At 40.0% G+C, this 25,853-nt stretch overlaps 3 protein-coding genes and 1 long non-coding RNA gene across 6 annotated transcripts; 3 read left to right on the top strand and 1 right to left on the bottom strand.

The window, feature by feature from the left end:
- Window positions 1-12: 12 nt before the first annotated feature.
- LOC113466659 (solute carrier family 22 member 15-like) lies at window positions 13-10,197 on the top strand. The gene is made up of 7 exons (XM_026822251.1): window positions 13-16; window positions 806-1,023; window positions 1,182-1,234; window positions 2,098-2,233; window positions 2,313-2,409; window positions 3,513-3,688; window positions 9,962-10,197. Exons 1-7 carry the CDS (start codon window positions 13-15, stop codon window positions 10,133-10,135), a joined length of 858 nt encoding a protein of 285 aa, XP_026678052.1. The 3' UTR covers window positions 10,136-10,197.
- A 1,272-nt stretch (window positions 10,198-11,469) lies between these two features.
- On the top strand, window positions 11,470-11,842 carry LOC113466667. Its single transcript, XR_003390998.1, has 2 exons — window positions 11,470-11,608; window positions 11,749-11,842. It is a non-coding gene; the product is annotated as an uncharacterized LOC113466667 (long non-coding RNA).
- LOC103507365 (V-type proton ATPase subunit e 2-like) lies at window positions 11,768-25,379 on the bottom strand. The gene is made up of 4 exons (XM_008471832.3): window positions 25,163-25,379; window positions 21,084-21,131; window positions 12,370-12,457; window positions 11,768-11,900 (listed from the first exon to the last, which is right to left on the bottom strand). The coding sequence occupies exons 1-4, from the start codon at window positions 25,258-25,260 to the stop codon at window positions 11,877-11,879; spliced, it is 258 nt and encodes an 85-aa protein (XP_008470054.1). The 5' UTR covers window positions 25,261-25,379; the 3' UTR covers window positions 11,768-11,876.
- LOC103507364 (replication factor C subunit 4-like) lies at window positions 14,080-15,793 on the top strand. 3 transcript variants are annotated; one of them, XM_017443293.2, is made up of 3 exons: window positions 14,080-15,253; window positions 15,343-15,351; window positions 15,566-15,793. In XM_017443293.2, the coding sequence occupies exons 1-3, from the start codon at window positions 14,337-14,339 to the stop codon at window positions 15,705-15,707; spliced, it is 1,068 nt and encodes a 355-aa protein (XP_017298782.1). In that variant the 5' UTR covers window positions 14,080-14,336; the 3' UTR covers window positions 15,708-15,793. The 3 variants fall into 3 exon arrangements, with proteins under 3 accessions (XP_017298782.1, XP_008470053.1, XP_017298781.1); XM_008471831.3 differs by having other exon boundaries at window positions 14,080-15,004; window positions 15,308-15,793; XM_017443292.2 differs by having other exon boundaries at window positions 14,080-15,024; window positions 15,328-15,793.
- Window positions 25,380-25,853: the final 474 nt, after the last annotated feature.

Raw genomic sequence — 25,853 nt, 5'->3', positions numbered from 1 at the left:
CATAATATTAACATGGGTAAGAGACGCTAGACGATTTAGTGAGAATAGTTCTCAAGCTTAAGTCTCATAATGTTTATAATTGATGGCAGAATAAAGGAAAAATATCTTTTTACATCAGCCATACACTGAGATGATGGCCTCTAGTCATGTTTAATTGAATTTGACTCGTCCTGAACCGCAGTCAACCATTGTGAGGACTTGTACTTATTCTTTAAAACCAGAGAAAACCCTTTAAAAAAGCTGTGCCATTTTTTCGTGATGACGTCAGTTCATGCGAGGTCGTAAACCATGGCTGCTTCAACGTTATTTTTTTGCGACCTTTCTTTGAGTGCGCCAATGCACTTTTTGGGTACTTTTACATCGGAATAGGACTCTATCTCGAAAAAAATTGTCATTTGGTTGAGCCCCATATATCTTTTTACATCAGCCATACACTGAGATGATGGCCTCTAGTCATGTTTAATTGACTCGTCCTGAACTGCAGTCAACCAGAGAAAACCCTTTTGTTGTTGGTTTTTTTTTTTTTTTTTTTTTTTTTTTTTTTTTTTTTTAAGGTGAGTGTTTCATTGCCGTTTTTATTTCGTAGCAATGAAACAACTGCTGCATGAGACTTGTGGTCTGTGTCGCAGCATGCCGATCCCTTAGAATGCTTCTCAACAGATGGGCGAGAAGAGACACAATACCTGCTTCCCATTTAGGTGGTGGGTCAACACAACACCAGAAAGTAACCCGTCGATTTTTTTTTGTCATCGAAATACTATTGCAAATTTTATTTACGTAAATTTCGGTCACGTCCGTGGAAAAGAAAGGCTTTTTGTATCTCCCCCCGCCTCCCATCCTCCCCCTCCCTCCCTTCTCTCCCTAGAGGAAGACACGGTGGCCATAGCCCGGGACAAACTCCTACGACAGCTTAACAAGTGTGTCCAGCGTGAATGTTGTCGCCGTAAAACTCTGGACGAGCTGTTGGTCCTGTTGGAACAGAAGCGGCTGACCAAGAACGACGTACGAAACGTGTTCCGCGAGATTTGTGACAACGGGACCATACGAACCCGCCTTGTTATTATGTGTTACTTGTGGTGAGTAAACTATCGTTAAATTTAATATAGAAAGCACGACAGTAAAAAAAAGAAAGGTCCTTTTTGTGTTTAACCTAACCCTCTATACGAAACGTGTTCCGCGAGATTTGTGACAACGGGACCATACGAACCCGCCTTGTTATTATGTGTTACTTGTGGTGAGTAAACTATCGGTAATTATTCAGAAAGCACGACAGTAAAAAAAGAAAGGTCCTTTTTGTGTTTAACCTAACCCTCTTAAACACCAGTCACTGCTCATTTTTGTGACACCTTTTTGTAGCAACTTTCCATTAATTGTGCGTGACAAGTATCCTATTTTATTTTTCTTTTAGGTAACATATTTACTGTTGTTTTTTATTCTCTGATTTGGAAGGTAGCCCATAGCGCGACTGCCTTGTAAGCAGAAGGTCGCGGGTTCCATTTCCACCCGAGGCGAACTTCAACAGATAAGGTTCGAGGCGAACTTCAACAGATAAGGTTCGTTCTCGGAACTGCTGGTTTTCTCCTGTCCCGTGCTCCTCTCTTCAATTTCGGTACTAGACCCTCTAAAACACCAGTCACTGCTCATTTTTGTGACACCTTTTTGTAGCAACTTTCCATTAATTGTGCGTGACAAGTATCCTATTTTCTTTTTCTTTTAGGTAACATATTTACTGTTGTTTTTTATTCTCTGATTTGGAAGGTAGCCCGTAGCGCGACTGCCTTGTAAGCAGAAGGTCGCGGGTTCGATTTCCACCCGAGGCGAATTTTATCATAAACAGATAAGGTTCGTTCTCGGAACTGCTGGTTTTCTCCTGTCCTGTGCTCCTCTCTTCAGTTTTGGTACTAGAAGACCTCCGTTGTTACAGTTCCTTCTATCAAAACTCTTTGAACAACAACAACAACAACAACGATCGAAGAGAGGACAGGATTGGAAAAAAAACAGCCTTTCCAAGAACGAGCTTTATCCGTTGAGGATAAAGTCCACCTCGGGCGGGCATCGAACCCCCGATCAAGCCCTTACAAACCTCTCTTATTCCAGGTTCGCCACATCCATCTCCTACTACGGTGTTACATTCTCAGTGCCCGCCCTCAGTGGGGATCGGTTTCAAAATTTCTGCTACGGAGCGGGATTCGAACTAGTTTTCTTCTCGGTGAGCTTCTTCGTCCTGTCCAAGATTGGACGCAAGAAGCCCCTCGTGGCATATTTCCTTCGAACTAGTTTTCTTCTCGGTGAGCTTCTTCGTCCTGTCCAAGATTGGACGCAAGAAGCCCCTCGTGGCGTATTTCCTATCGTCCTCAATTCTGTTTGTCTGCGTGTTTCTACTCTCCCTCTCTCGGTTTCATTTATCAGGTAAGATTTGCTTTTCAATGTGGTACCTAATAGGACTGAAAAGTCCCTTTACTCCAGCAGTAGGAACTGGTTCTAAGTTGTTACCTATGTCTGATGTAATGATTCTCTCTTGTTCGTATTCGATATCATCGATTGGATTTCGGCTAAGATAGTAGACCTCATGGTAGAAAGGGAAAAAGTCAGAAGGAAAAAGTTACCGGAGATAATAGGGCAGTTCAGAAAAAGATTAACCTCACAACTTCCCGACCGCTAGACTATATTTACTCTTTACAGACGCTCTCGAGGATAGCTCTCAATCAACTCCTGTTCAGTAGTGTTCAGTCAATCCTCCTTTTTGGGATCTAGGGATCACACTCTCTCTTATCCCCTCTCTGTTCCAAATAGTCGCTAGGGATGAAGTGGAAGGGGACTCAACCGAGTTAGTCTTTGCTCCTCTACATATACATAGGCCACACAAGTTTAGTTCAATTTGACCACAATAATAGTAGTAGCCTACTTCTGGAGTAAAGGGACTTTTCAGTCCTATGCGAGCAGTATAAATAAGCACTATTATTACCTATTATGGGCTACAGTGTACGCGGCAAAAAGCCTTCTAGGCTTCAAATTGCCCTGGGAGTAAAGTAAGGTGTGACATGGCAATCTCCGTGCCCGAGCGGGTATCACACTAGGATTGCACGCTGGAGGTCCCGGGTTCGATTCCCGGCGAGGTCGAAGTTTTTTCGGCTCTGTGCTTGGAGTTCGGGGTGCACTCAGCCTCGCGAGGAGCTACTTTAATCGAGTGACCAGTGGCGGCATTACCAGAGTAAAAATAGTAATGATACGAGTAGATGAAAATTAATAGTAAAAGAGGCACTTAGTAATAATGTGATACCCACTAAAGTTGTGAGGATAAAATCCGCCCCGGGCGGGAATCGAACCCGCGGCCTAGCGCTTACAAGGCAGACGCACTACCAACTAACCTAACTAGGCTGGCACTTAACTTATCTTAATCTTTTTAATAATGTGATACCCACTAAAGTTGTGAAAAATCTCTCTGCTTTACCACATATACTCATTATTTGATTTTGATTATTCTTTTTATTGTGTAATTTGTTTGTTTCCAGCGTCCGTGAAAACCCTACTTGTGCTCCTGGGGAAGGGTACAATCGTGGGAGCGTTCTTCTGTATCTTCGTGTATTGTGCTGAACTATTCCCCACTCCCATGAGGGCTGCATGTAGTGGTATGACATCACTGTGTTGTCGCATCGGGAGTCTCCTGTCACCCTACTTTATTACTTATGTGAGTTTTATTATCATCTTCTCGTACACTAAAGCCCACTTCAAGGCCTAGGTGTAGGGGCAAACAGCCGGGATGAGTTAAGCTTCTACGAAAAATTATTTTCCAAGTTCTAAAAACACAAGATAGGAAAGGGAAGTGAAACAACAGAGGTCTCATCATCCCGAAATACAAAACCTGCATGTAGTGGTATGACATCACTGTGTTGTCGCATCGGGAGTCTCCTCTCACCTTACTTTATTACTTATGTGAGTTTTATTATCATCTTCTCGTACACTAAAGCCAACTTCGAGGCCTAGGTGTAGGGGCAAACAGCCGGGATGAGTTGAGCTTCTACAAAAAATTATTTTCCAAGTTCTAAAAACACAAGATAGGAAAGGGAAGTGAAACAACAGAGGTCTCATCATCCCGAAATCCAAAAGAAGATAGGTAGGAGAAAGCCAGCCGTTCCGAGAACAAGCCTCATCTTTTTGGGATAAAATTTGACCAGACGGGAATCGAACCCGTGACCCGTTCTTTCCCCTCCCTTGATTTAATGTCATCCATGCTTGAATAAAACTCTGTTCTAATCCATACGTATTACGTACATTACTAGAAAATGTGTTTGTCCTTCAAAACTCTACCTTTAAACTCTATTTCGTGTTAATAAAGGGCCAGTAGGCTAGGCAGCAGTTTAAACTCAATGTTCAAGTGCCTCCAATGCTTGATACGATTTGACCAATTCCTTAATTCCCCTCCCTTGATTTAATGTCATCCATGCTTGAATAAAACTCTGTTCTAATCTATACGTACATTACTAGAAAATGTGTTTGTCCTTAAAAACTCTACCTTTAAACTCTATTTCGTGTTAATAAAGAGCCACTAGGCTAGGCAGCAGTTTAAACTCAATGTTCAAGTGCCTCCAATGCTTGATATGATTTGACCAATTCCCTATAACATGGGTAAGAGACGCTAGACGATTTAGTGAGAATAGTTCTCAAGCTTAAGTCTCATAATGTTTATAATTGATGGCAGAATAAAGGCAAGATTAGATATTATTAAACAATTTGATCAAACTTTATTTATAATATACCTAAATGTATACAAAGGGTAACATAAAATAAAGATATCTTTTTATATCAGCCATACACCGAGATGATGGATGATGGCCTCTAGTCATGTTTAATTGACTCGTCCTGAACCGCAGTCAACCATTCTGAGGACTTGTACTTATTCTTTAAAACCAGAGAGAAAAGCTGTCAGCTAGCTATTCTGCTTAGAGTTAGCTGTTCTCCTTCCTGTTTATAGTCCTACAGAGAGACACTAGTCTACTCTCTGTTTAACGTCCTCTAGCCAGACATTAAAACGAAAACGTTGACTGTGTAAAAACCCTTTAAAAAGCTGTCAGCTAGCTATTCTGCTTAGAGTTAGCTGTTCTCCTTCCTGTTTATAGTCCTACAGATAGACACTAGTCTACTCTCTGTTTAACGTCCTCTAGCCAGACATTAAAACGAAAACGTTGACTGTGTATTTTTCCCCCGTTTGTCCATCAGGCCTGGAATATCTATCCTCGGAAAATTTCATTGTGCAGCACATGAACAGTCCCTTACAGTCCAGCCCTGTCCTGCCCCAGAACTCCATCTATGAATATCTATCCTCGGAAAATTTCATTGTGCAGCACATGAACAGTCCCTTACAGTCCAGCCCTGTCCTGCCCCAGAACTCCATCTATCGACTAGTGTTATTTTTCCTTCTTAGATATGATTTTCATATATGTACATACAAGTTGACTGTAAATACATTAGTAAATATAAATACATAAGACCCAAATTAATTTTATTTGATTTCATCAAAATCTACTATTGCCTACTTATTTTGTATTCCAAAGACAGATGTGGGTGACATTATCAATAATTTAAAAGATCAAGATATCAACGAGTAAAGTGTATTGGGTTTATTTACAATAAATATGGAAAACAAACAATTTAGATACAAACCCACGACCCTCGCACGCAAACCTCACACACCCACGACCCTCACATTCAAACCTCACACACCTACGACCGAGACTCCCTTCACACCCGTGACCCTCAACTTCACACCTTACACACCCATGACCCTCACAAACAAACTTCACACACCCACGACCCTCGAACCCACGACCCCAACCCTCACGTACATGACCCCGACTCCCTACACATCCATGTTCCCATCCCACGACCCTCGCACGCAAACCTCACACACCCACGACCCTCACATTCAAACCTCACACACCTACGACCGAGACTCCCTTCACACCCGCGACCCTCAACTTCACACCTCACACACCCACGACCCTCACAAACAAACCTCACACACCCACGACCCTCGAACCCACGACCCCAACCCTCACGTACATGACCCTGACTCCCTACACATCCATGTTCCCCATATTGATCATTCGCGGCATCGTGCGAACAACCATCACACGACGCACACCAATCCCATCCATTCGCAAACCATGCCCAATATCCGTGAACATCTGATGCAACTCAACGACTCGTTCACTTCCATACAGACGGATACGAATGCCGCCGATGAGTTTCTCGACAATTTGGACTCGTGTAAGTTCGCCCTTTTCCGATCCCCCCCCCCAAGAGGATTGATAGAGTTAACTGTAACTGCTGAGGTCTTATCGTCCGAAATCGAAGAGAGAAGGAAGACAGGATAGGAGAAAGCCAGCCGTTCCGAGAACGACCATTATCCGTTCAGGATTAAATACGAAATGATTATTCTGTATTATTCTTTTTATGTAATGACTTTTTTTTAAATTTATTTTTAGTATTATTAGCACCCCCCCAGTATTATTGTAAATTGTGTAAAAAGTTTGTCAAATATCACAATAAAAATATTGAATTGAATTGAAAATCGATAAATGCTGAGTAATTTATGATGGGACTGGTGGGTATCTGAACAGCTGTATTTATTTCTTAGCAATTTCTTTACAAAGCAGTAAAGGAATTTATTATTGAATATTATTAAGAATAAATTCCTTTGCTGTTACATTAAGGTGTGTCCACACAGTCGATCGACCATCGATCCGTGTCCTTTTTTCTTGTATTTTCAGACGGTAGTATCGAAGACTTACGCATCAGTTTGTCAAGCATTCTAAGCGAGTTTGACATTAAGTATGCCAACTCCTTCAGTCTAGGCCTTGTGATGCGAGATGATGAGAGTAAGCGATGTGTAGACATTGCTCCCTGTGTACGACGGGGGAGCAAGATCATTAACAAGACTGAGGAAAGTGATGTGATGATGATGATGATGAATAGTAGAAAATGAGAGTAAGCGATGTGTAGACACTGCTCCCTGTGTACGACGGGGGAGCAAGATCATTAACAAGACTGAGGAAAGTGATGTGATGATGATGAATAGTAGAAGTAAAACATGTGATAACGACATTGTACCTGGTAAGTTTGTCATTTATTTGAATAGAATTGCGCTTTGTGAGGTTTCTAAGTGAAAGAGCAGAAAAAAAACGAGGAACTAGGAAATTTTTCTTTTCCTTCTACGACTTCTAGATCCGGAGATAAATCGATTTAAAACATACCGATAAAATCTTGAACTCTGACGTCACAGAATACTCTCCCGTTCGCGATGACGTCATATAACAAGTGTGTCCAGCGTGAATGTTGTCGCCGTAAAACTCTGGACGAGCTGTTGGTCCTGTTGGAACAGAAGCGGCTGACCAAGAACGACGTACGAAACGTGTTCCGCGAGATTTGTGACAACGGGACCATACGAACCCGCCTTGTTATTATGTGTTACTTGTGGTGAGATTCTACACACATAAATTTTACTTTTTTTTAAGAGGTTTGACAGAGGGAACTGTAACTGCTATGGTCTTATCGTCCCGAAATCGAAGAGAGAAGGAAGACAGGATAGGAAAAAGCCAGCCGTTCCGAGAACGAACATTATCCCATCAGGATAAAATCCGCCCCGGGCGGGAATCGAACCCGCGGCCTAGCGCTTACGAGGCAGACGCACTACCAACTAAGCTAACTAGGTTGGCTAATTTTACTTTTATCTTCTATTATACTCCTCTCTTCTATAGCGAGACGATTAGATCTCCGTCATTACAGTTCTCTCTATCAAAACTTTTCGAACAGTTAAGGTCTTATCGTGCCGAAACCCAAGAAAGGAAAGTTTTGAAGAAAGCCAGCCTTTCCAAGAACGAACCTTATCTACCTATTTAGGTCCAGTTTAACCACCGTGGATTGTCTGAGGATTGAGTTCAATCTCAGGTTGACCTGGCTATTAAGTATATGGAAATCTCGACCTCCTTAAAATTATACATTACCTCCCTCACCCTCCCTTATTTACATGTAAGTACGTATCATATTTATGCGTGAGCAATTGAGCATACATATGAGTATACACGTTTTTTTTTTTTTTTTTTTTTTAATATTTTTGCGTGGCCAATTGACCATAAATATAATTATACCCTTTTTTTTTTTTTTTTTTTTGTTAGGAAAACTTATAGACTAAGCTAGATAAGTCTCTTTAGCTAGGAAACTCGATATGTAACACAGATAGGTTTAGGTAGCAAAGGGTACGCCCGTCCACTGTATTGATGTATTGATAAATAAATGAAATCTTCGTTTCATCTCAATCCCGAGTTGGTAAACCCCAGCTTAGGATAAAGTTCGCCGCGGGCGGGCATCGAACCCCCGATCTAACGCTTACAAACCTCTTGTGTTTTTCTTCGATACCTAGGTATTTCTGTTCATTCAAGTGAAATACGAAAAGTTCTTTCAGTTTCCTCTCTACCAATCTACTTTCTGCTCTCCCAAAATTTCTCTCTCCCAAAATTTACTTAATTCTCTTCTTTTCCTGGTAAACAGGAGGGCGTGGGTTCAATCCCAGCCGAGGTATGGAATTTTATCCTCAATATAATTTGAGAATTTGACCACAATAATAGTAGTAGCCTACTGCTGGAGTAAAGGGACTTTTCAGTCCTATGCGAGCAGTATAAATAAGCACTATTATTACCTATTATGGGCTACAGTGTACGCGGCAAAAAGCCTTCTAGGCTTCAAATTGCCCTGGGAGTAAAGTAAGGTGTGACATGACAATCTCCGTGCCCGAGCGGGTATCACACTAGGATTGCACGCCGGAGGTCCCGGGTTCGATTCCCGGCGAGGTCGAAGTTTTTTCGGCTCTGTGCTTGGACTCAGCCTCGCGGGGTGCACTCAGCCTCGCGGAAGCTACTTTAATCGAGTAGCGACCAGTGGCGGCATTACCAGAGGAAAAATATTGATGATACGAGTAGGTGGGAATGAATAGTAAAGGAGGTACTTGGTAATGCTGTGATACCCACTAAAGTTGTGAAAATCTCTCTGCTTTACCACATATATTCATTATTTGATTTTGATTATTCTTTTTATTGTGTAATTTGTTTGTTTCCAGCGTCCGTGAAAACCCTACTTGTGCTCCTGGGGAAGGGTACAATCGTGGGAGCGTTCTTCTGTATCTTCGTGTATTGTGCTGAACTGTTTCCCACTCCCATGAGGGCTGCATGTAGTGGTATGACATCACTGTGTTGTCGCATCGGGAGTCTCCTGTCACCTTACTTTATTACTTATGTGAGTTTTATTATCATCTTCTCGTACACAAAAGCCTACTTCGAGGCCTAGGTGTAGGGGCAAACAGCCGGGATGAGTTAATCTTCTACGAAAAATTATTTTCCAAACACAAGATAGGAAAGGGAAGTGAAACAACAGAGGTCTCATCATCCCGAAATACAAAACAAGATAGGTAGGAGAAAGCCAGCCGTTCCGAGAACAAGCCTCATCTTTTTGGGATAAAATTTGACCAGACAGGAATCGAACCCGAGACCCGTTCTTTCCCCTCCCTTGATTTAATGTCATCCATGCTTGAATAAAACTCTGTTCTAATCTATACGTACATTACTAGAAAATGTGTTTGTCCTTTTAAACTCTATTTTTTTCCTCTTTTTTTTTTTAAAGACCTCTAAAACTTAACCTCATTATTGTAACTATGTGGCACATTGTTTGTTTTAGGGTTGAATGGTAGAGATTGCCGTAGGCAATAATTTCGCCCCTTGCTTGTAATTTCTGTGTATTTTGTGTACATGTAATTATAAACAATAAAGAGTAAATAATAATAATAATATTTCGTGTTAATAAAGGGCCAGTAGGCTAGGCAGCAGTTTAAACTTAATGTTCAAGTGCCTACAATGCTCAATACGATTTGACCAATTCCCTACTCTAACTCCCACTTTGCTCTTCATTTCAGAGCATGAAATTGTCTCCAGACAGCATGTTGCTGTGTATTGGTGTTGCAACATTCATTGCAGCCATACTCACATTTTGTTTACCCGAGACACATCGTAAGAAACTCCCCGACACTGTGGCTGATGCTTTGAATCTCAACTGTGATCAAGAAATTAAGGAAAACAGGCGTTCTTAATTGTTTTAAACATGAATGCTTGCATCATTTTTTTTATTATTATTTATTCATCTAATGCAGGATTTTGAATACCAGTACCTATGTCATTTTCTATCTTTTGTATCTCAGTTTTTTTAGGAGTATCTACTTAGCTTTGTTTATAAGTGTTATTTTCGTTAAGTCAGTATAGCCAAAAACTGCCAAAAAAACGGTCAAAAACCGCCTAAAGAGGTCAAAATACCGCCAACCGCAGCACCTACCTCAACCAAACGTTTTGTGTTGCATCTTTGTCACATTTATGAAACACATACCAACTTTCAGGTCTCTACCTCATACTGTTCCCAAGATATTGTTAAATTACACCGAAAACCGCCAAAAAGCGGTAAAATGCCGCCAAGCGTTGCATTGATCTTAACCAAAAGTTTTGTGTCGCATCCTTATCACATTCGACAGCTTTATGCCAAATTTCACATCTCTAGCTCTTAAGTACTCGTACTCTTAACGTTCTCAAGATATCTTGTTTACAGACACACACATGGACCAGCTGAAAAAAAAAAATAGCTGAAACTTCGGATTTAGGCTCTAGGGACCTCAAAACGTGTTTTGGCACTAAAAACTGACCATTGAAAATTTGACCTGATTACATTCTTTCCTTCCTATAGGATGAAAGTAAAAAATCATGTACAAATTCACTAAATATGGACTTTCATAGATTGCCCTCTGATGTTTCTCAGTTTATAAAGCTAAAATGAAATAGAAACCTATAATATTCTTACTCATGAGTTTTTCTTGATTGGGAGGTACCTATTTCTGGCAAACAAGTGACCATGGCAAATCAGTTTGAAAAAGAGAATGAAAAAGACAATCTTCAGAAACAGAAAACATTTATTTTGTAATGGGAATGATTGAAGTGCTAACTAGTTGATTTTGAGAAATAGAAGTATTAATAAGAATTTGAAATCAAACACTTATTTCAGTAAATTCTCATTATGCCAACATGTGAGAATCAAACTAAATTCTTTAAACAGTATCCAAGACAATGTTTTATATATAGGGTTTGTATTTTAAATGTACCAAGTAATCTTCTCTTGTCATGTCACTCTTTTTTGCTGGTTCAATAAAAAATGGCTAGCAAGTAAATATATATTTTGTTTTTCAATCTTGTTCAATACATTATTCTAGGTACATACTCATTGTTTGGAGACTATAGAGCATGGAGCATGGTAAAAAGAAAATCCAAATAAATAAGCCCAGCCTGCTTTTTGGAACCCACAGCCATGTGAATTTATGACATTTCTTACAAAGTTACAACAGATACTCTTGCTCAAACAGGGGCTCAGTATCGCAAATAATCCAAAAATAAATAAGGCCAGCCTGCTTTTTGGAGCCCACAGCCATGTGAATTTATGATATTTCTTACAACAGATACTCTTGCTCAAACAGGGGCTCAGTATTGCAAATAATCCAAATTGAGAAGATAGCGATAAAATGTAGGTACTCTATTATTTTACTATCTACAATTTGTAATATTTACAAGGGATACATGATAATAAAATTTATGCCACAGGATATAAAGAAAAATAATGTACACAGAACTTTTCTTCTTTTGAGGGGTACCTACTTGTAAAATGTAGGTACTCTATTATTTTACTATCTACAATTTGTAATATTTACAAGGGATACATGATAATAAAATTTATGCCACAGGATATGAAGAAAAATAATGTACACAGAACTTTTCTTCTTTTGAGGGGTACTTATCTTAGAGGTCTGGAATTTTATTTCCCTGAAACATAATAAACACAATGAAATAAGATAGGTAATTTCCCTGAAGCATAATAAACACAATGAAATAAGATAGGTAATTTCCCTGAAACATAATAAACACAATGAAATAAGATAGGTAAGGTAAAAATAGTAGGTATGTGAGGTTGTTTTTAGTTCCTGGGGCTTACTATCTACACACCTCTAAAACATCTACATACCTAGGTAGAAATGTAGTTATACAGTGTGAAGTTTTACTTATTATCAGACCAAACTTAGCATGAACAACATGCAAGTGTTATAGTGCCTAACTGGGTATGTGAGGTTGTTTTTAGTTCCTGGGGCTTACTATCTACACACCTCTAAAACATCTACATACCTTGGTAGAAATGTAGTTATACAGTGTGAAGTTTTACTTATTATCAGACCAAACTTAGCATGAACAACATGCAAGAGCTATAGTGCCTAATTGAGAAAAAAAAAAAACTTACCCATTCTTTTGCTATCAACAGAAGAGTTTTATTTGACAGCTTAGGTCCAATGAGGGGGTTCATTTGAGCCATGTAACAGCACAGCCAACTGAAAATAAATGAAGCAAGAACAAAATTAATGATTTGACCATACAAAGAGCAAACTGGAGAAGAAAAACTCATAGTAACTCTTTCAAATAGGACTACATCATAGACAAAAATGATTTGACCATACAAAGAGCAAACTGGAGAAGAAAAACTCATAGTAACTCTTTCAAATAGGACTACATCATAGACAAAAAATAATTAGCTAACCCAGTGATAGGGGCTTTGTGTCCAGTGAATGTATGTAAATGCTCCAGGCTAGAGGACCATAATTTAATATTGGAATTATTATCTCCAGATGCTACAAGTTCATTATTATTAGCAACAGCTAATGTTAGGATGGGTGGATAAGACTTTCTATCGGTTTTTACAAATGGTGAGCTGCAAACTTTACTTCTCTAGCTAACCCAGTGATAGGGGCTTTGTGTCCAGTGAATGTATGTAAATGCTCCAGGCTAGAGGACCATAATTTAATATTGGAATTATTGTCTCCAGATGCTACAAGCTCATTATTATTAGCAACAGCTAATGCTAGGATGGGTGGATAAGACTTTCTATCGGTTTTTACAAATGGTGAGCTGCAAACTTTACTTCTTGTTTCGAGTAACCATTTGATTATGATACCATCTTTACAAGCAGAATAGACATGTTTACTATCAGAAGTCACTGCTATACATGTAATAGAGGCTCTATGAGGTTTACCATTGAACTTGGTACACACAACTGTTGCATTAGCTAACCTATCTGCTATATTCACTCTCAACTTTCCTTCTTGTTCTAGCACAACTGTCTCCAATTTCTTTAGAACATGTTTGTCTTTTGAGTCATTGAGTTTTTCCTTTTCAACTTTTTCAATCTCCTCGAGATATTTCTTAGCTAGTATTACCTTCCGTTCCTGCTCGGTGAGATCTTCTTCAACCTCTGAATGTTCCTCAAAGTCCTGTGAGTCAAATCCAATGCCCTCATCATCTTCATCACTAGTAAGCTCTTCGTCCAAATCAGGTTTCACTGTTTTCTTGGATTTTGTGGGTTTCTCACTGAATTTCCTCTTTTTAGATTTAAGACTATTGTTATTAGTGGCAGCAGGTTTTTTATTGCGAATGAAGAAAGACATTTTTCTTGTAGTTATTTAGAACATTTGCAAGCTTGTGTCACAGTAAAGAGATTAATTATTAATGAACTTAATGAAATCACTTTTCAATATTCAAAGTTGGTTTTTCCATTTTTTCAAAAACTCTTTTTAGATTTAAGACTATTGTTATTAGTGGCAGCAGGTTTTTTATTGCGAATGAAGAAAGACATTTTTCTTGTAGTTATTTAGATTTAGAACATTTGCAAGCTTGTGTCACAGTAAAAACGAGATTAATTATTAAATGAACTAGTTAAAATCACTTTTCAATTTTCAAAAAGTTGGTTTTTCCATTTTTATTTCAAAAATGTAAGGAAAAAAATAAACATTTCAACACGTTGAATTTTGAGGTTAGAAATATCCGGCAGTGACGATCGGGTTTTCAAGCCGGAGGCCGGAGCCAAAACGCCGGAGCACTGGAAATCGGTTGCAACTTTTTAGTTGTTGGGAAAATATGCTAGCTTCTCAAACAAGGTATCAAAACAAGCGCGGGAAAATAGAAATGGTTCGTTCTCAACTAGCAACTAGCAGCTACTCGTACTCAGCTCAGAGTAATGGTAATGAGGGTTCGTTTCACGGAATTCACGGTTTCATAAATTTTTCATTCTGTAAGGTGTAAGATCTGAGATGCGAGTGAATATTTTATAATTTCCTAGTCTCCCTGTGTTTCTCGAAGTATTTCAGTCTAATAGGAGAAAGTCATATTTGGACAGCTTCAGTAAACCTATCCACCCATTGCAGAACCCAAACCTAAATGGAAGCATTTTTGAGGACTGGCAAACTTGGTAAGGATGCTCCTAGTAGTTCAAAAACGTCTGTATCCACCTCAGGTAAAACTAGAAACAAACCTGTGCCTTGGGTTGAAAAGTACCGTCCCAAAACCATTGATGATGTTATAGAACAGCAAGAAGTTGTTTCAGTGTTGAAGAAATGCTTGTCAGGGGCTGATCTTCCTCATTTCTTGTTCTATGGGCCACCCGGGACAGGTAAAACTAGTACCATGATTGCTGCTTGCCATCAACTATTTGGAGATATGTACAGAGAAAGAATTCTTGAACTCAACGCTTCTGATGACAGAGGAATTCAAGTTATTCGAGACAAAGTCAAAACATTTGCTCAGCAAACGGCTTCAGGATTTAATCAAGATGGTAAACCTTGTCCTCCATTCAAAATAGTAATCCTGGACGAAGCAGATTCCATGACTCATGCAGCACAAGCAGCTCTGAGGAGAACTATGGAGAAAGAAACCAAATCCACTCGGTTTTGTCTTATCTGTAACTATGTCAGTTGTATAATACAACCATTGACCTCAAGATGTTCCAAGTTCAGATTTAAACCACTTGCTGAGAATACCATGCTGACAAGACTTCAATATATTTGTGAGCAAGAGAGTGTCATGTGTGATTTCAAAGCCCTGGAGACATTAGTTGAAACTTCAGGTGGTGACATGAGAAGAGCCATCACTTGTCTTCAGTCCTGTGCTAGACTGAAAGGAGGAGAAGGGATTGTCAATGAAGATGTACTTGAAGTTACTGGTGTTATTCCAAAACCATGGATTGAGAAACTTCTCAAGGTTGATTCATTTCAAGTTCTGGAGAAATACATTGAAGATCTCATCTTAGAAGCATACTCTGCCACACAACTGTTTGATCAGTTCCATGATATTGTCATGTTAGCAAGTAGTTTAAGTGATAAACAGAAAGCTCTTTTCAAAGCCCTGGAGACATTAGTTGAAACTTCAGGTGGTGACATGAGAAGAGCCATCACTTGTCTTCAGTCCTGTGCTAGACTGAAAGGAGGAGAAGGGATTGTCAATGAAGATGTACTCGAAGTTACTGGTGTTATTCCGAACCCATGGATTGAGAAACTTCTCAAGGTTGATTCATTTCAAGTTCTGGAGAAATACATTGAAGATCTCATCTTAGAAGCATACTCTGCCACACAACTGTTTGATCAGTTCCATGATATTGTCATGTCAGCAAGTAGTCTAAGTGATAAACAAAAAGCTCTGATCTTGGAGAAATTAGCTGAATGTAATGCAAGGTTACAGGATGGAGCTAGTGAATATATTCAAATTCTTGATCTGGGTTCAATTGTCATCAAAGCAAATAAAACTGCTGTTTGAAGAAAATGTCAAAGTATGGCTGTTTGTAAATATTTTCCCCATGTAAATATTTTGTTAAGGATGATGGTATTGAAGAAAAAAAAAAATATCTGGTGTGAACATCACACAACATTCCTTATCCTATTGAATGATGCTTATTTGGGTGTTCTTCTACCCTAACTTTTACAATATCTCTAACCGTTAAGTCAGTATAGCTGAAAACTGCCAAAAGACGGTTGAAAACTGCCCAAAGTGGTCAAAATACTGCCAACCGCAGCACCTACCTCAACCAAATGTTTTGTGTTGCATCTTTTTTACATTTATGAAACACATACCAACTTTCAGGTCCCTAGCTCATACTCTAGCTCATAAAATGAAATAGATAACCTGGCAAACAAGTGACCATGGCAAATCAGTTTGAAAATGAGAAAGAAAAAGACAATCTTCTGAAACAAAAAACATTCATTTTGTAATGTGTCAGGAGTGAGGGCATTAGGTAAAGTAATGAATTCGTGCAAGAGCCTTTCCTGTGACTTTCTGTATGTACACATCAGTCAACTCGCACAATATTATTGCCAGTGGACACTTTTAGACCTAAATTTCCTATCTGGATGTGGACATTTTCCTTTTAGCCTGGTATGCATCCAATGATTTATTATACAATATGTCTTTTATAGCTTACAGTCTGATCTTACCATTTCATCAGTCATATTACTGATCTTACAATCACTTTTGATAAATTGTGACACATTGCGTGTAATGGTATCCAGTCCGACAGCGGTAAAGGATACCACATCCGTAGTGCCTTCTACACCTTGAGCTTCTAACCAGACAGTCACTCGGACTGACTCGTAGGGATCTACCCAACGCCTGAAATGCAAACATTCATACTGGATAAGATGGACATTTTAGACATAATCCTTAATAGAATTATAATAGCAAGATATAAAATATTCCATTAAAATGTTCCCCCTCCACTCCGGTAGAGATTCAAAGATTTCCATGCTCAAAAACCCCACTCTGAGGCTTGATTGTAGGGACAAACAACTCATGCAACCGTCCTCTCTGGATGGCCAGACCAATTTTTTGAGAAAGAAAATGTCTGAATGAAACGGAATTTATACCAAGGTTACCTATTGGAGTTTTGCGTCGGCATCTGACAAGAGAGTCATCTAGAGGGGCTATGTGACTAGGACAGCTGTTTCGGACTTGTTGGTCATCTCATCAGATAGTCATAGCCCTTTCGGTAAATCTCAGAAATATAACCTTTCATGGAATGCTTTTCTACACTTTTAATCTTTCGAAAAAAAAGTGAAGAAATAAAACGAAAATAAGAAACGATCTAGTTGGAACCTTCTAAGTCTTAATTCCAACCCAATGTGATCAGCTTCCAAAGTCAGCACTTACGTGAGCGGATGAACGTTTCGTATATACTGGTATTGATCGCGGGCAGCAAAGAAAAACTTCACCGGACGGTCAAACCCATTGGTGAGGTCAAACATAATCTGTACCGTTTCTCCTGGTAGGGCGGTAAGTGACGAGCCCTGGTTGACCTCTAGTGAAACAGGACTGAGCGGAGGCATTGCATGAGACAAGTGACTCAGTGAAACACCGCGCTGATAGGAACCACCTGAAAGTAATAATACAACGAGTGCAAACCGGCTATGGATCGCGCGACACAAAGATATCACGGAAAAAACGCTTTCTATTTGACCCGCACTATGCATTTGTGTGTAATTGGGTATGTTGCTGTGAATTGTTCAAGTCGCAGGACGTAGATCGCACATCGCGTTCTGTCTAACTGGGTCTAAAATCCTGTGGCATTGCATATGTTAATGTGGGAATCACCTTGAAATAGTATGTACCAAGTGCATGGTGGTACTCACAAGGGACCAATAGTAAGACCTGTCATACTTCGTCTCAGCACACATTATCAAGGATCATTGGTCATTTGGTCTGGCTGGGGGACCTTAAACAGGGAGCAGACCAGTGTCTTGCTGTGGGACTATAAATAAGGTTCAGAGCAGCCAAACCCTAACCAACGTGGCTAGCTGGAAAGGTTTATCATGCTTCAGAGGAAAAGCACAGGTCCTCATGATGGTTGATTGCTGTTTGGGACTGGCCGTATAATATTGGCTAGAGAGCTAGAAACCATCAACCCCCCTCGGTGCAGCTATACAACAACGACAACAACATCAAGGATCAATCTCCTCTATTTTAATTTTTAAGCCCTTAATAACTTCCCTCACTTTCTATTTGACCCGCACTATGCATTTGTGTGTAATTGGGTATGTTGCTGTGAATTGTTCAAGTCGCAGGACGTAGATCGCACATCGTGCTCTGTCTAACTGGGCCTAAAACTCTGCGGCACCGCATAGTAATGTGGGAATCACCTTGAAATAGTATGTACCAAGTGCATGGTGGTACTCACAAGGGACCAATAGTAAGACCTGTCATACTTCGTCTCAGCACACATTATCAAGGATCATTGGTCATTTGGTCTGGCTGGGGGGACCTTAAACAGGGAGCAGACCAGTGTCTTGCTGTGGGACTATAAATAAGGATCAGAGCAGCCAAACCCTAACCAACGTGGTTAGCTGGAAGGGTTTATCATGCTTCAGAGGAAAAGCACAGGTCCTCATGATGGTTGATTGCTGTTTGGGACTGGCCGTATAATATTGGCTAGAGAGCTAGAGACCGTCAACCCCCCTCGGTGCAGCTATACAACAACGACAACAAAATCAAGGATCAATCTCCTCTATTTTAATTTTTAAGCCCTTAATAACTTCCCTCACCTGGTTTATTATAAGTCCTAAATTTTACAGCTTTTTTTTAAGAGGTTTGACAGAGGGAACTGTAACTGCTATGGTCTTATCCTCTTATCGTCCCGAAATCGAAGAGAGAAGAAAGACAGGATAGGAGAAAGTCAGCCGTTCCGAGAACGAACATTATCCATCAGGATAAAATCCGCCCCGGGCGGGAATCGAACCCGCGGCCTAGCGCTTACAAGGCAGACGCACTACCAACTAAGCTAACTAGGCTGGCTAATTTTACAGCTTGACTGTGTGCACTAATTTGAGATCATGCATCTAGTATTTCCGTATCACAAAAAAGTGATCTAGTTTTACTTGTTTTTACTTCCGACACCTGCCTAATGCAATCGTATAAATTCATCATCATTCTAGACACCAATACAATTTTATGCAATCCATCATTGCATGCATTCTAACACGCTCGATTCAAATTTCTCACAGTTTTCCAGTTTCTAGGAATGAATTACACACGCTTACGATTGTTGTTTGTTTATTTGATCAAGCCGGGAGGCGCGTTACAAATTCATCATCATTCTAGACACCAATACAATTTTATGCAATCCATCATTGCATGCATTCTAACACGCTCGATTCAAATTTCTCATAGTTTTCCAGTTTCTAGGAATGAATTACTCACGCTTACGATTGTTGTTTGTTTATTTGATCAAGCCGGGAGACGCGCGAACGTCAAGAGTTCGAAGCGCCGCGCGCCGCCCGGCCTATATTAACACGAAATAGAGTTTCATAGAGCCAACAGCCATAAAAATTTGGATTAAACTTAAACGAATCTACTTTCCCACTCACCATTTAACTCGTTGCCTAGCAGTGACATGTACAGAGGTTTGTCGGGATATGAACCCAGACCTCCCCAGTGAAACTCCGACACTGGGAAACCGGCTAGAATCCGGTCGTTAGCCGGGCCAGAATATCTGGATTTTGATTGGTCATTGGACACGAATTTTGATTGGTCGAAATCGGGACTAGCAGAATATCTACTCTTTGATTGGTCATTGGAAGCATATTTCTCGAAATCAGCAGAATATCGCGTCTCTGATTGGGCCATGTCGATTCCGTAGCTGGGCCGCCATTGGTCGGTATCCATGCGGTCTTGCTTGGTGTCTACTGGTCTGTTTACTTAGCGCTTAGTTCTTTTTACCCCTCGAAAAAGGGTATTTTACCCCTCGGGGGGTAAATACCCCCAGGTTGGGAACCAATGCCTTAGAGGAATGAATCACTTGCACCGCAAAATAAAGTTTGGTATAGAGCAGGTTCTTAAAACTGTGTCATTGACGGCGTCGACCATGTATGGAGACAGCGTGACAGCTTACCACTAGGTATAAGGCCAGCCGCTCACTATCAGGTAGACCAGATCAGGTCCGCCTGTCAGGTCTACCTGATAGTATGTGTGCTCATCAGGCAGACCTAACACACTGAATGGCTGGCCTAAGTCTATTCTATAACCTAAAACTAATATTTTTATAGCAGGAAAGCATTCCTACTACGAATTTCCTAGCTGTATGTATAGGACATGGAAGTATGGTACTATCAACCAATCATACGAATTTCACATAAGTAGGTAGGTACAGGTACTTAATATCCGCTATTTTATCCAAGCAGGTACCTACTAGCATCATTAATTTTCATTTCCATCTTCTATGAAGTTCTATGACGTTGATGTACATATGCACGTCCAAACCAAACAGGAAACAACATAGGTAAAAACAGCATCTTCCGTCGATATCATTTCCCAGGCGCGGTGGACTTCAAAATCCGGAGGTTGGTGGTTCGATTCCAAGTCATAAAAATTAATCCAAGCCTCTTTTTTTTCAGATCTCAAACTACTGAACAACTCGGGACTCGAACGCAGATCCTCAAGACCAGTGGACTCCAAGCAAGACCGCATGGATACCGACCAATGGTGGCCCAGCTACGGAATCGACATGGCCCAATCAGAAACGCGATATTCTGCTGATTTCGAGAAATATGCTTCCAATGACCAATCAAAGAGTAGATATTCTGCTAGTCCCGATTTCGACCAATCGAAATTCGTGTCCAATGACCAATCAAAATCCAGATATTCTGGTCCGGCTAACGACCGGATTCTATCCGGTTTCCCAGTGCCGGAGTTTCACTGGGGAGGTCCGGGTTCGCAAGTTAATACCCAAGTTTAGCTGAGAGTTAACAAGAGACTTGGGCCAGCCATTCACTATCAGCTAGACCTGACAGGTACAACTGATCTTCTCCTGATCAGTGTACCTGACACCTGATGAGCAACCACACTATCAGGTCTACATACCTGTTGTCAGGTCTACCTGATTATGAGTGGCTGGCCAAAGATAGCTGAGAACTTGTACCTGACACCTGATGAGCAACCACACTATCAGGTCTACATACCTGTTGTCAGGTCTACCTGATTATGAGTGGCTGGCCAAAGATAACTGAGAACTGATTAGGTGTACCAGATAGAACCACCACATACTCATCAGGTCTGTCAGTCAAAACTGATCAAATTTATTATTGCTGCCACACACTATCAGGTATACCTGATAATGAGTGGCCGGCCTTGAGGACAAAGAATACTTACAAGAGCCAACATGTAGCCGCTGTTAACATGAGGACCAGTTGCAGAATCCTGAAACAAAACGAGGTAACCTATTCAGCACAGGATGGTAGACCTAGGAATAACTAATCACATAGTTTCCTTTCACAATTTTCATGGTGGTAAACAGGGAAATGGAACATTGCCTGATTTGCCTGGCATTGTACCATTTACCACCTGAAATTGTGACAAAGGCAAGTGTATTCACCACTACACCACCAATATGACCATCCGAGTTTTGGTGTGTGACAGAAAACAAAATTCACAGAAATGTATGTTTCACCCCAAGGTAGGTATGCGGCATTCAACCACTTTCTTAACCTTTTGCGTACAGAATCAATTTCACCAGAATCGCTCTTACGGTAGGATTCATGTCCCTTTGAATCTGGAGGTTGGTGGTTCGAGTCCAAGTCATGTCATAAAATTCAGCGTGGTATATTAAGCGGGGAACGACATTTGTGACAATCATTTATGCTTAACACAATTAAAATTCCTTTTCCTCCTTTTATACCTAAGCGAGAGAATGCTTCAGGCCTTGTGTTTATTTCACCCATTTTTAACCGGTCGAAGACCTCGACAATTTTGCATTTAGTTTGCCCGTAAGTAATCTCAATGACTCTTCATCTGTTCGTATCACTCACCTCTCTGCCTATGTTCAAGTACACGTTGCGTGTAATGGCATCCAGTCCGACAGCGGTAAAGGATACCACATCCGTAGTGCCTTCTACACCTTGAGCTTCTAACCAGACGGTCACTCGGACCGACTCGTAGGGATCTACCCAACGCCTGAAATACAAACATTCATGCTGAGATGATTTGGGCATGTAGAGTGGAGAACTGAGAGTTACATAGGTAAAAAATTCGAGAAACGAACCATACAGGAGAAGAGAAACAGAGGGAGATCAAAACTGAGTTGGAGAGTTAAGGTTGAAGAAGACCTGAGAGAGAAGGAACAGGGATGGGAGGAGGCGTTAGATAGGAGATAGGATATAGGAGGGTATGGAAAGGTAGGATATAGGAGGGTAACGCCGACCCCAAATAAAATTGGGAAAAGGTACAGTAAAAGAAGAAGAAGAAAATGATGAAGGAAAAAGAAACATTAAAGAAGAAGAAGGAAGAGGAGGAAAGAAAGGAGGAGAATCACTCCACTTGGAACCTTGAAATCTTAATAAGTTTCCAACCCAATGTGATGAACTTCAAAGTCAGCACTTACGTGAGCGGATGGACGTTTCGTACATACTGGAATTGATCGCGGGCAGCAAAGAAAAACTTCACCGGACGATCAAACCCATTGGTGAGGTCAAACATAATCTGCCCAGTAAGTAAATATGTAAAATCCATACGTCCCCATGTCTTTTTACTAAAATTAACAAAGCTATGTATTTTTTATAGTCATGTTTTTAGTCCGTCCTTCCTTTATTATTACAATAGTAATAAAAAGGTATAAGGGACGGACTATTGTATTCGCTTTAGTCACTCCCTAACTTATTCCCGCGACCACAATATGAGTTTAAACTTGGTTTAAGTTAAACTCTTGGATTAAGCCATCTGATTGGTTGATTTTAAACTTTGGATGAAAATTCAACCAATTGGAGAACAGTTTAACTTGAATTGAGTTTTAATCTAGTGATCCTAGTCATTTAAGGTTTTTGCCCCTAATCTGTTATTTGCTTAGAAAATAATTAAATAGAAAGTACCTAAAAAAAAATACATTATTTTCCCTATTATAGGTGGAAAGTGGAAAAGGTAGCTTTTAGCCCCGGCCGGGGCGAAATTTATCCTAAATAGAATATGTAGTTGGATCGCCCTCCGCGGGAACAGCTGCTTTCTCCTATGTTGCCTAGTTGGAAGTTTTCTCCACCACCTAAGGTCTGTCCAACATTCCGAGCTTGAATGGACTTTGGGTTTATAGCTTCCCGTTTTGAGAATGTCACGATGATTTTATTGACTTGATGGACTCGAACCACCAAACTCCAGATCCGAAGTCCGCCGTGCTAAGCACTACACCACTGAGGTTGGGTGTAAAGTTATTATTTTCAACTTTATCATTATTGTTGGCAATATTGATGTGTTCGTCATTATTGCTATGAGTATTATTGTTAGAATTTCATTATCATTATCAATTTCTTTATCATTAGTATTATCATTTCATCATTGTTATTTATCGTTACAGATTATGTTTGACCTCACCAATGGGTTTGACCGTCCGGTGAAGTTTTTCTTTGCTGCCCGCGATCAATTCCAGTATGTACGAAACGTCCATCCGCTCACGTAAGTGATGACGATGACACTTACTAATGACCCTCAATGACAATGACTACATAATAATGACACTGATGGTATCATGACTTTGGAAGTTGATCACATTGGGTTGGAAACTTAGTTTAAGACTTCGGAGGTTCCGAGTGGATCTTTTCTTCTTCTTTCTTTCCCCCTCTTCCTTAATGTTTCTTTTTCCTTCATCATTTTCTTCTTCTTTTGCTGTACCTTTTCCCAATTTTATTTGGGGTCGGTGTTACCCTCCTATATCCTACCTTTCCATACCCTCCTATCTAACGCCTCCTCCCATCCCCGTTCCTTCTCTCTCAGGTCTTCTTCAACCTTAACTCTCCACCTCAGTTTTGATCTCCCTCTGTTTCTCTTCTCCTGTATGGCTCGTTTCTCGACTTTTTTACCTACCTATGTAACTCTCATCTCTCCACTCTACATGCCCAAATCATCTCAGCATGAATGTTTGTATTTCAGGCGTTGGGTAGATCCCTACGAGTCAGTCCGAGTGACCGTCTGGTTAGAAGCTCAAGGTGTAGAAGGCACTACGGATGTGGTATCCTTTACCGCTGTCGGACTGGATACCATTACACGCAACGTGTACTTGAACATAGGCAGAGAGGTGAGTGATACGAACAGATGATTGAGATTACGGACAAACTAAATGCAAAATTGTCAAGGGCATAAATGATTGTCACAAATGTCGTTCCCCGCTTAATATACCACGCTGAATTTTATGACATGACTTGGACTCGAACCACCAACCTCCAGATTCAAAGTCCACCGTGCTAACCACTGCACCACTGAGGTTGGTTATCTCGCTTAGGTATAACTAAAATAACAGCGCTTATTTTAATGCACAAACAGGACCAAAGAGTCCCTTTACCCCAGCAGAGGGCTACTAAAGTTACGGTGGTCAAATTATCAAAAAAATGTTCAGGATATAATTACATATTTCCACTGGCATTGATTCCACGCTCTTCTGATTACCAGACGAGCGTCTTGACCACTACACCACGAAGCGTCTCAGAGAGAGGTCCATGTGGCAACAGTAGAAGTAAAATAAATAATATACCAGTTTTATCGTTTCATAAAATGACATTAGAATTAAAAAAAAAAAATTAAAAGTTTTGCTTTTGAACTAGTGGAGAAGCGTAATTGATAAGATCAGACCATGGTCCGAACAGGGTTAACCTTTTGCGTACAGAATCAATTTCACCAGAATCGCTCTTACGGTAGGATTCATGTCCTACATGAACCTTAAGCGTTGTTGTTACAGTCGGATGTAAACAAAACATTTTTTTCAAATACGGTAGGATTTATGTGAGACATGAAACCTCCGAAAAGCGATTTGTGGTAGGCTTCATGTCACACATGAAATTGTTCCCTCGCTTTTAATTTATTTTCTTTTTTTTTTCCTAGTTGAGATAGAAACATCTGTTTTTTTTTTGTCTTCTTCGGAAATCTTCGGACTATAATTCCGAATGCTTTTGAATCATAATAAACAAACACCGGCTTTTCAGTCTGCATTTGAAAGGAGCAAAAGATACACAAGTTCCTAGGCACGTCCTACCGTAACGCCTCCTATCTGTAAAAATCAAGCCGACCGTAGCGAGTAAATCTGTAGCTTCATGCTGGACATGAATCCTACCGTATCGCCAGATTTAAGTTATATTTCTCCTACCATAATGGCGGAACCATGATTTCATGTGACACATGAATCTGTCCGCAAAAGGTTAAGTTGCTTGGTTGCCTCCCTGTTTCTATCTCGGGAGGGTGGGTATATTGGAACTTACCCTCTGTTTACTCCCTTGGGTACGAAGAGAGGTAGAACGATTCCAACACAACCCCAGAGGGCCGTCATGAGGATGACAGGAATAGCAGAAGCTCCCATTTTTGTTAATTCCTATAAAATATTAATTTAATTTAATTCCTTTTATCAATTTTTTGTCAAAATTTTTCCAAAACTCAAATCGAAAAGTTGAAAAAGGAAAACACCCAACACCCAAAACAACAGAACACAACAGAGAAAAAAAATTGTGGCTCTGCAGCAAAACAAAAATGGGGTTCCGTCGCCAGGTGCTCTTGGAAAAGGAAAAAAAATCTCGGGCACGTATAATATTAATTAATTAGTTTTATTGAAATATCCATTCATATAAATTTAATAATTTAGTTCTTTGATTTTTTTTTTAATTTTTAATTACCTATTCGTTTATTTTGTAGGAAAAAAATAGAAAAAAATCGGGTTAATTTTTTTAATAGAATTTTACATCTGACCAAAGCCGCCCATTTCATTTCGTCACCGTTGTGAACAGAGCCTGCATCAGCTGATATGCTGATAACTTTATCACTTATGTGTGTTTTTCGTATCTTTTTTCTATTTTTTTTTACAGGAAAAGTTGAAAATCGTTGAAAAGTTTATTTAAATGATAACAAAGAATGGCTGATAACAACAATTCGACAGGAAAGTCGGGAAAGTTCGACCCC

This window comes from Diaphorina citri, unplaced genomic scaffold, assembly GCF_000475195.1.
Source record: "Diaphorina citri unplaced genomic scaffold, Diaci psyllid genome assembly version 1.1 scaffold309, whole genome shotgun sequence".
Taxonomy (NCBI): Eukaryota; Metazoa; Arthropoda; class Insecta; order Hemiptera; family Psyllidae; genus Diaphorina; species Diaphorina citri.
This window is presented reverse-complemented; position numbering and strand designations above follow the sequence as displayed.

What these genes read in the sequence shown, in the direction of transcription:
- LOC113466659 (XM_026822251.1), top strand. An exon ending in TACGAAACGTGTTCCGCGAG is followed by an intron (nt 1,024 to 1,181) that starts ATTTGTGACAAC and finishes GTGTTCCGCGAG; the next exon opens with ATTTGTGACAACGGGACCAT. An exon ending in CACCCTACTTTATTACTTAT is followed by an intron (nt 3,689 to 9,961) that starts GTGAGTTTTATT and finishes TCTTCATTTCAG; the next exon opens with AGCATGAAATTGTCTCCAGA.
- LOC103507364 (XM_008471831.3), top strand. Translation starts at nt 14,337, where the DNA reads ATGGAAGCATTTTTGAGGACTGGCAAACTTGGTAAGGATGCTCCTAGT. An exon ending in GATTTCAAAGCCCTGGAGAC is followed by an intron (nt 15,005 to 15,307) that starts ATTAGTTGAAAC and finishes AGCCCTGGAGAC; the next exon opens with ATTAGTTGAAACTTCAGGTG.
- LOC103507365 (XM_008471832.3), bottom strand. Translation starts at nt 25,260, where the DNA reads ATGGGAGCTTCTGCTATTCCTGTCATCCTCATGACGGCCCTCTGGGGT. An exon ending in CCCAAGGGAGTAAACAGAGG is followed by an intron (nt 21,132 to 25,162) that starts GTAAGTTCCAAT and finishes GTTTTGTTTCAG; the next exon opens with GATTCTGCAACTGGTCCTCA. An exon ending in GCGGCTACATGTTGGCTCTT is followed by an intron (nt 12,458 to 21,083) that starts GTAAGTATTCTT and finishes ATTTATTTTCAG; the next exon opens with TTGGCTGTGCTGTTACATGG.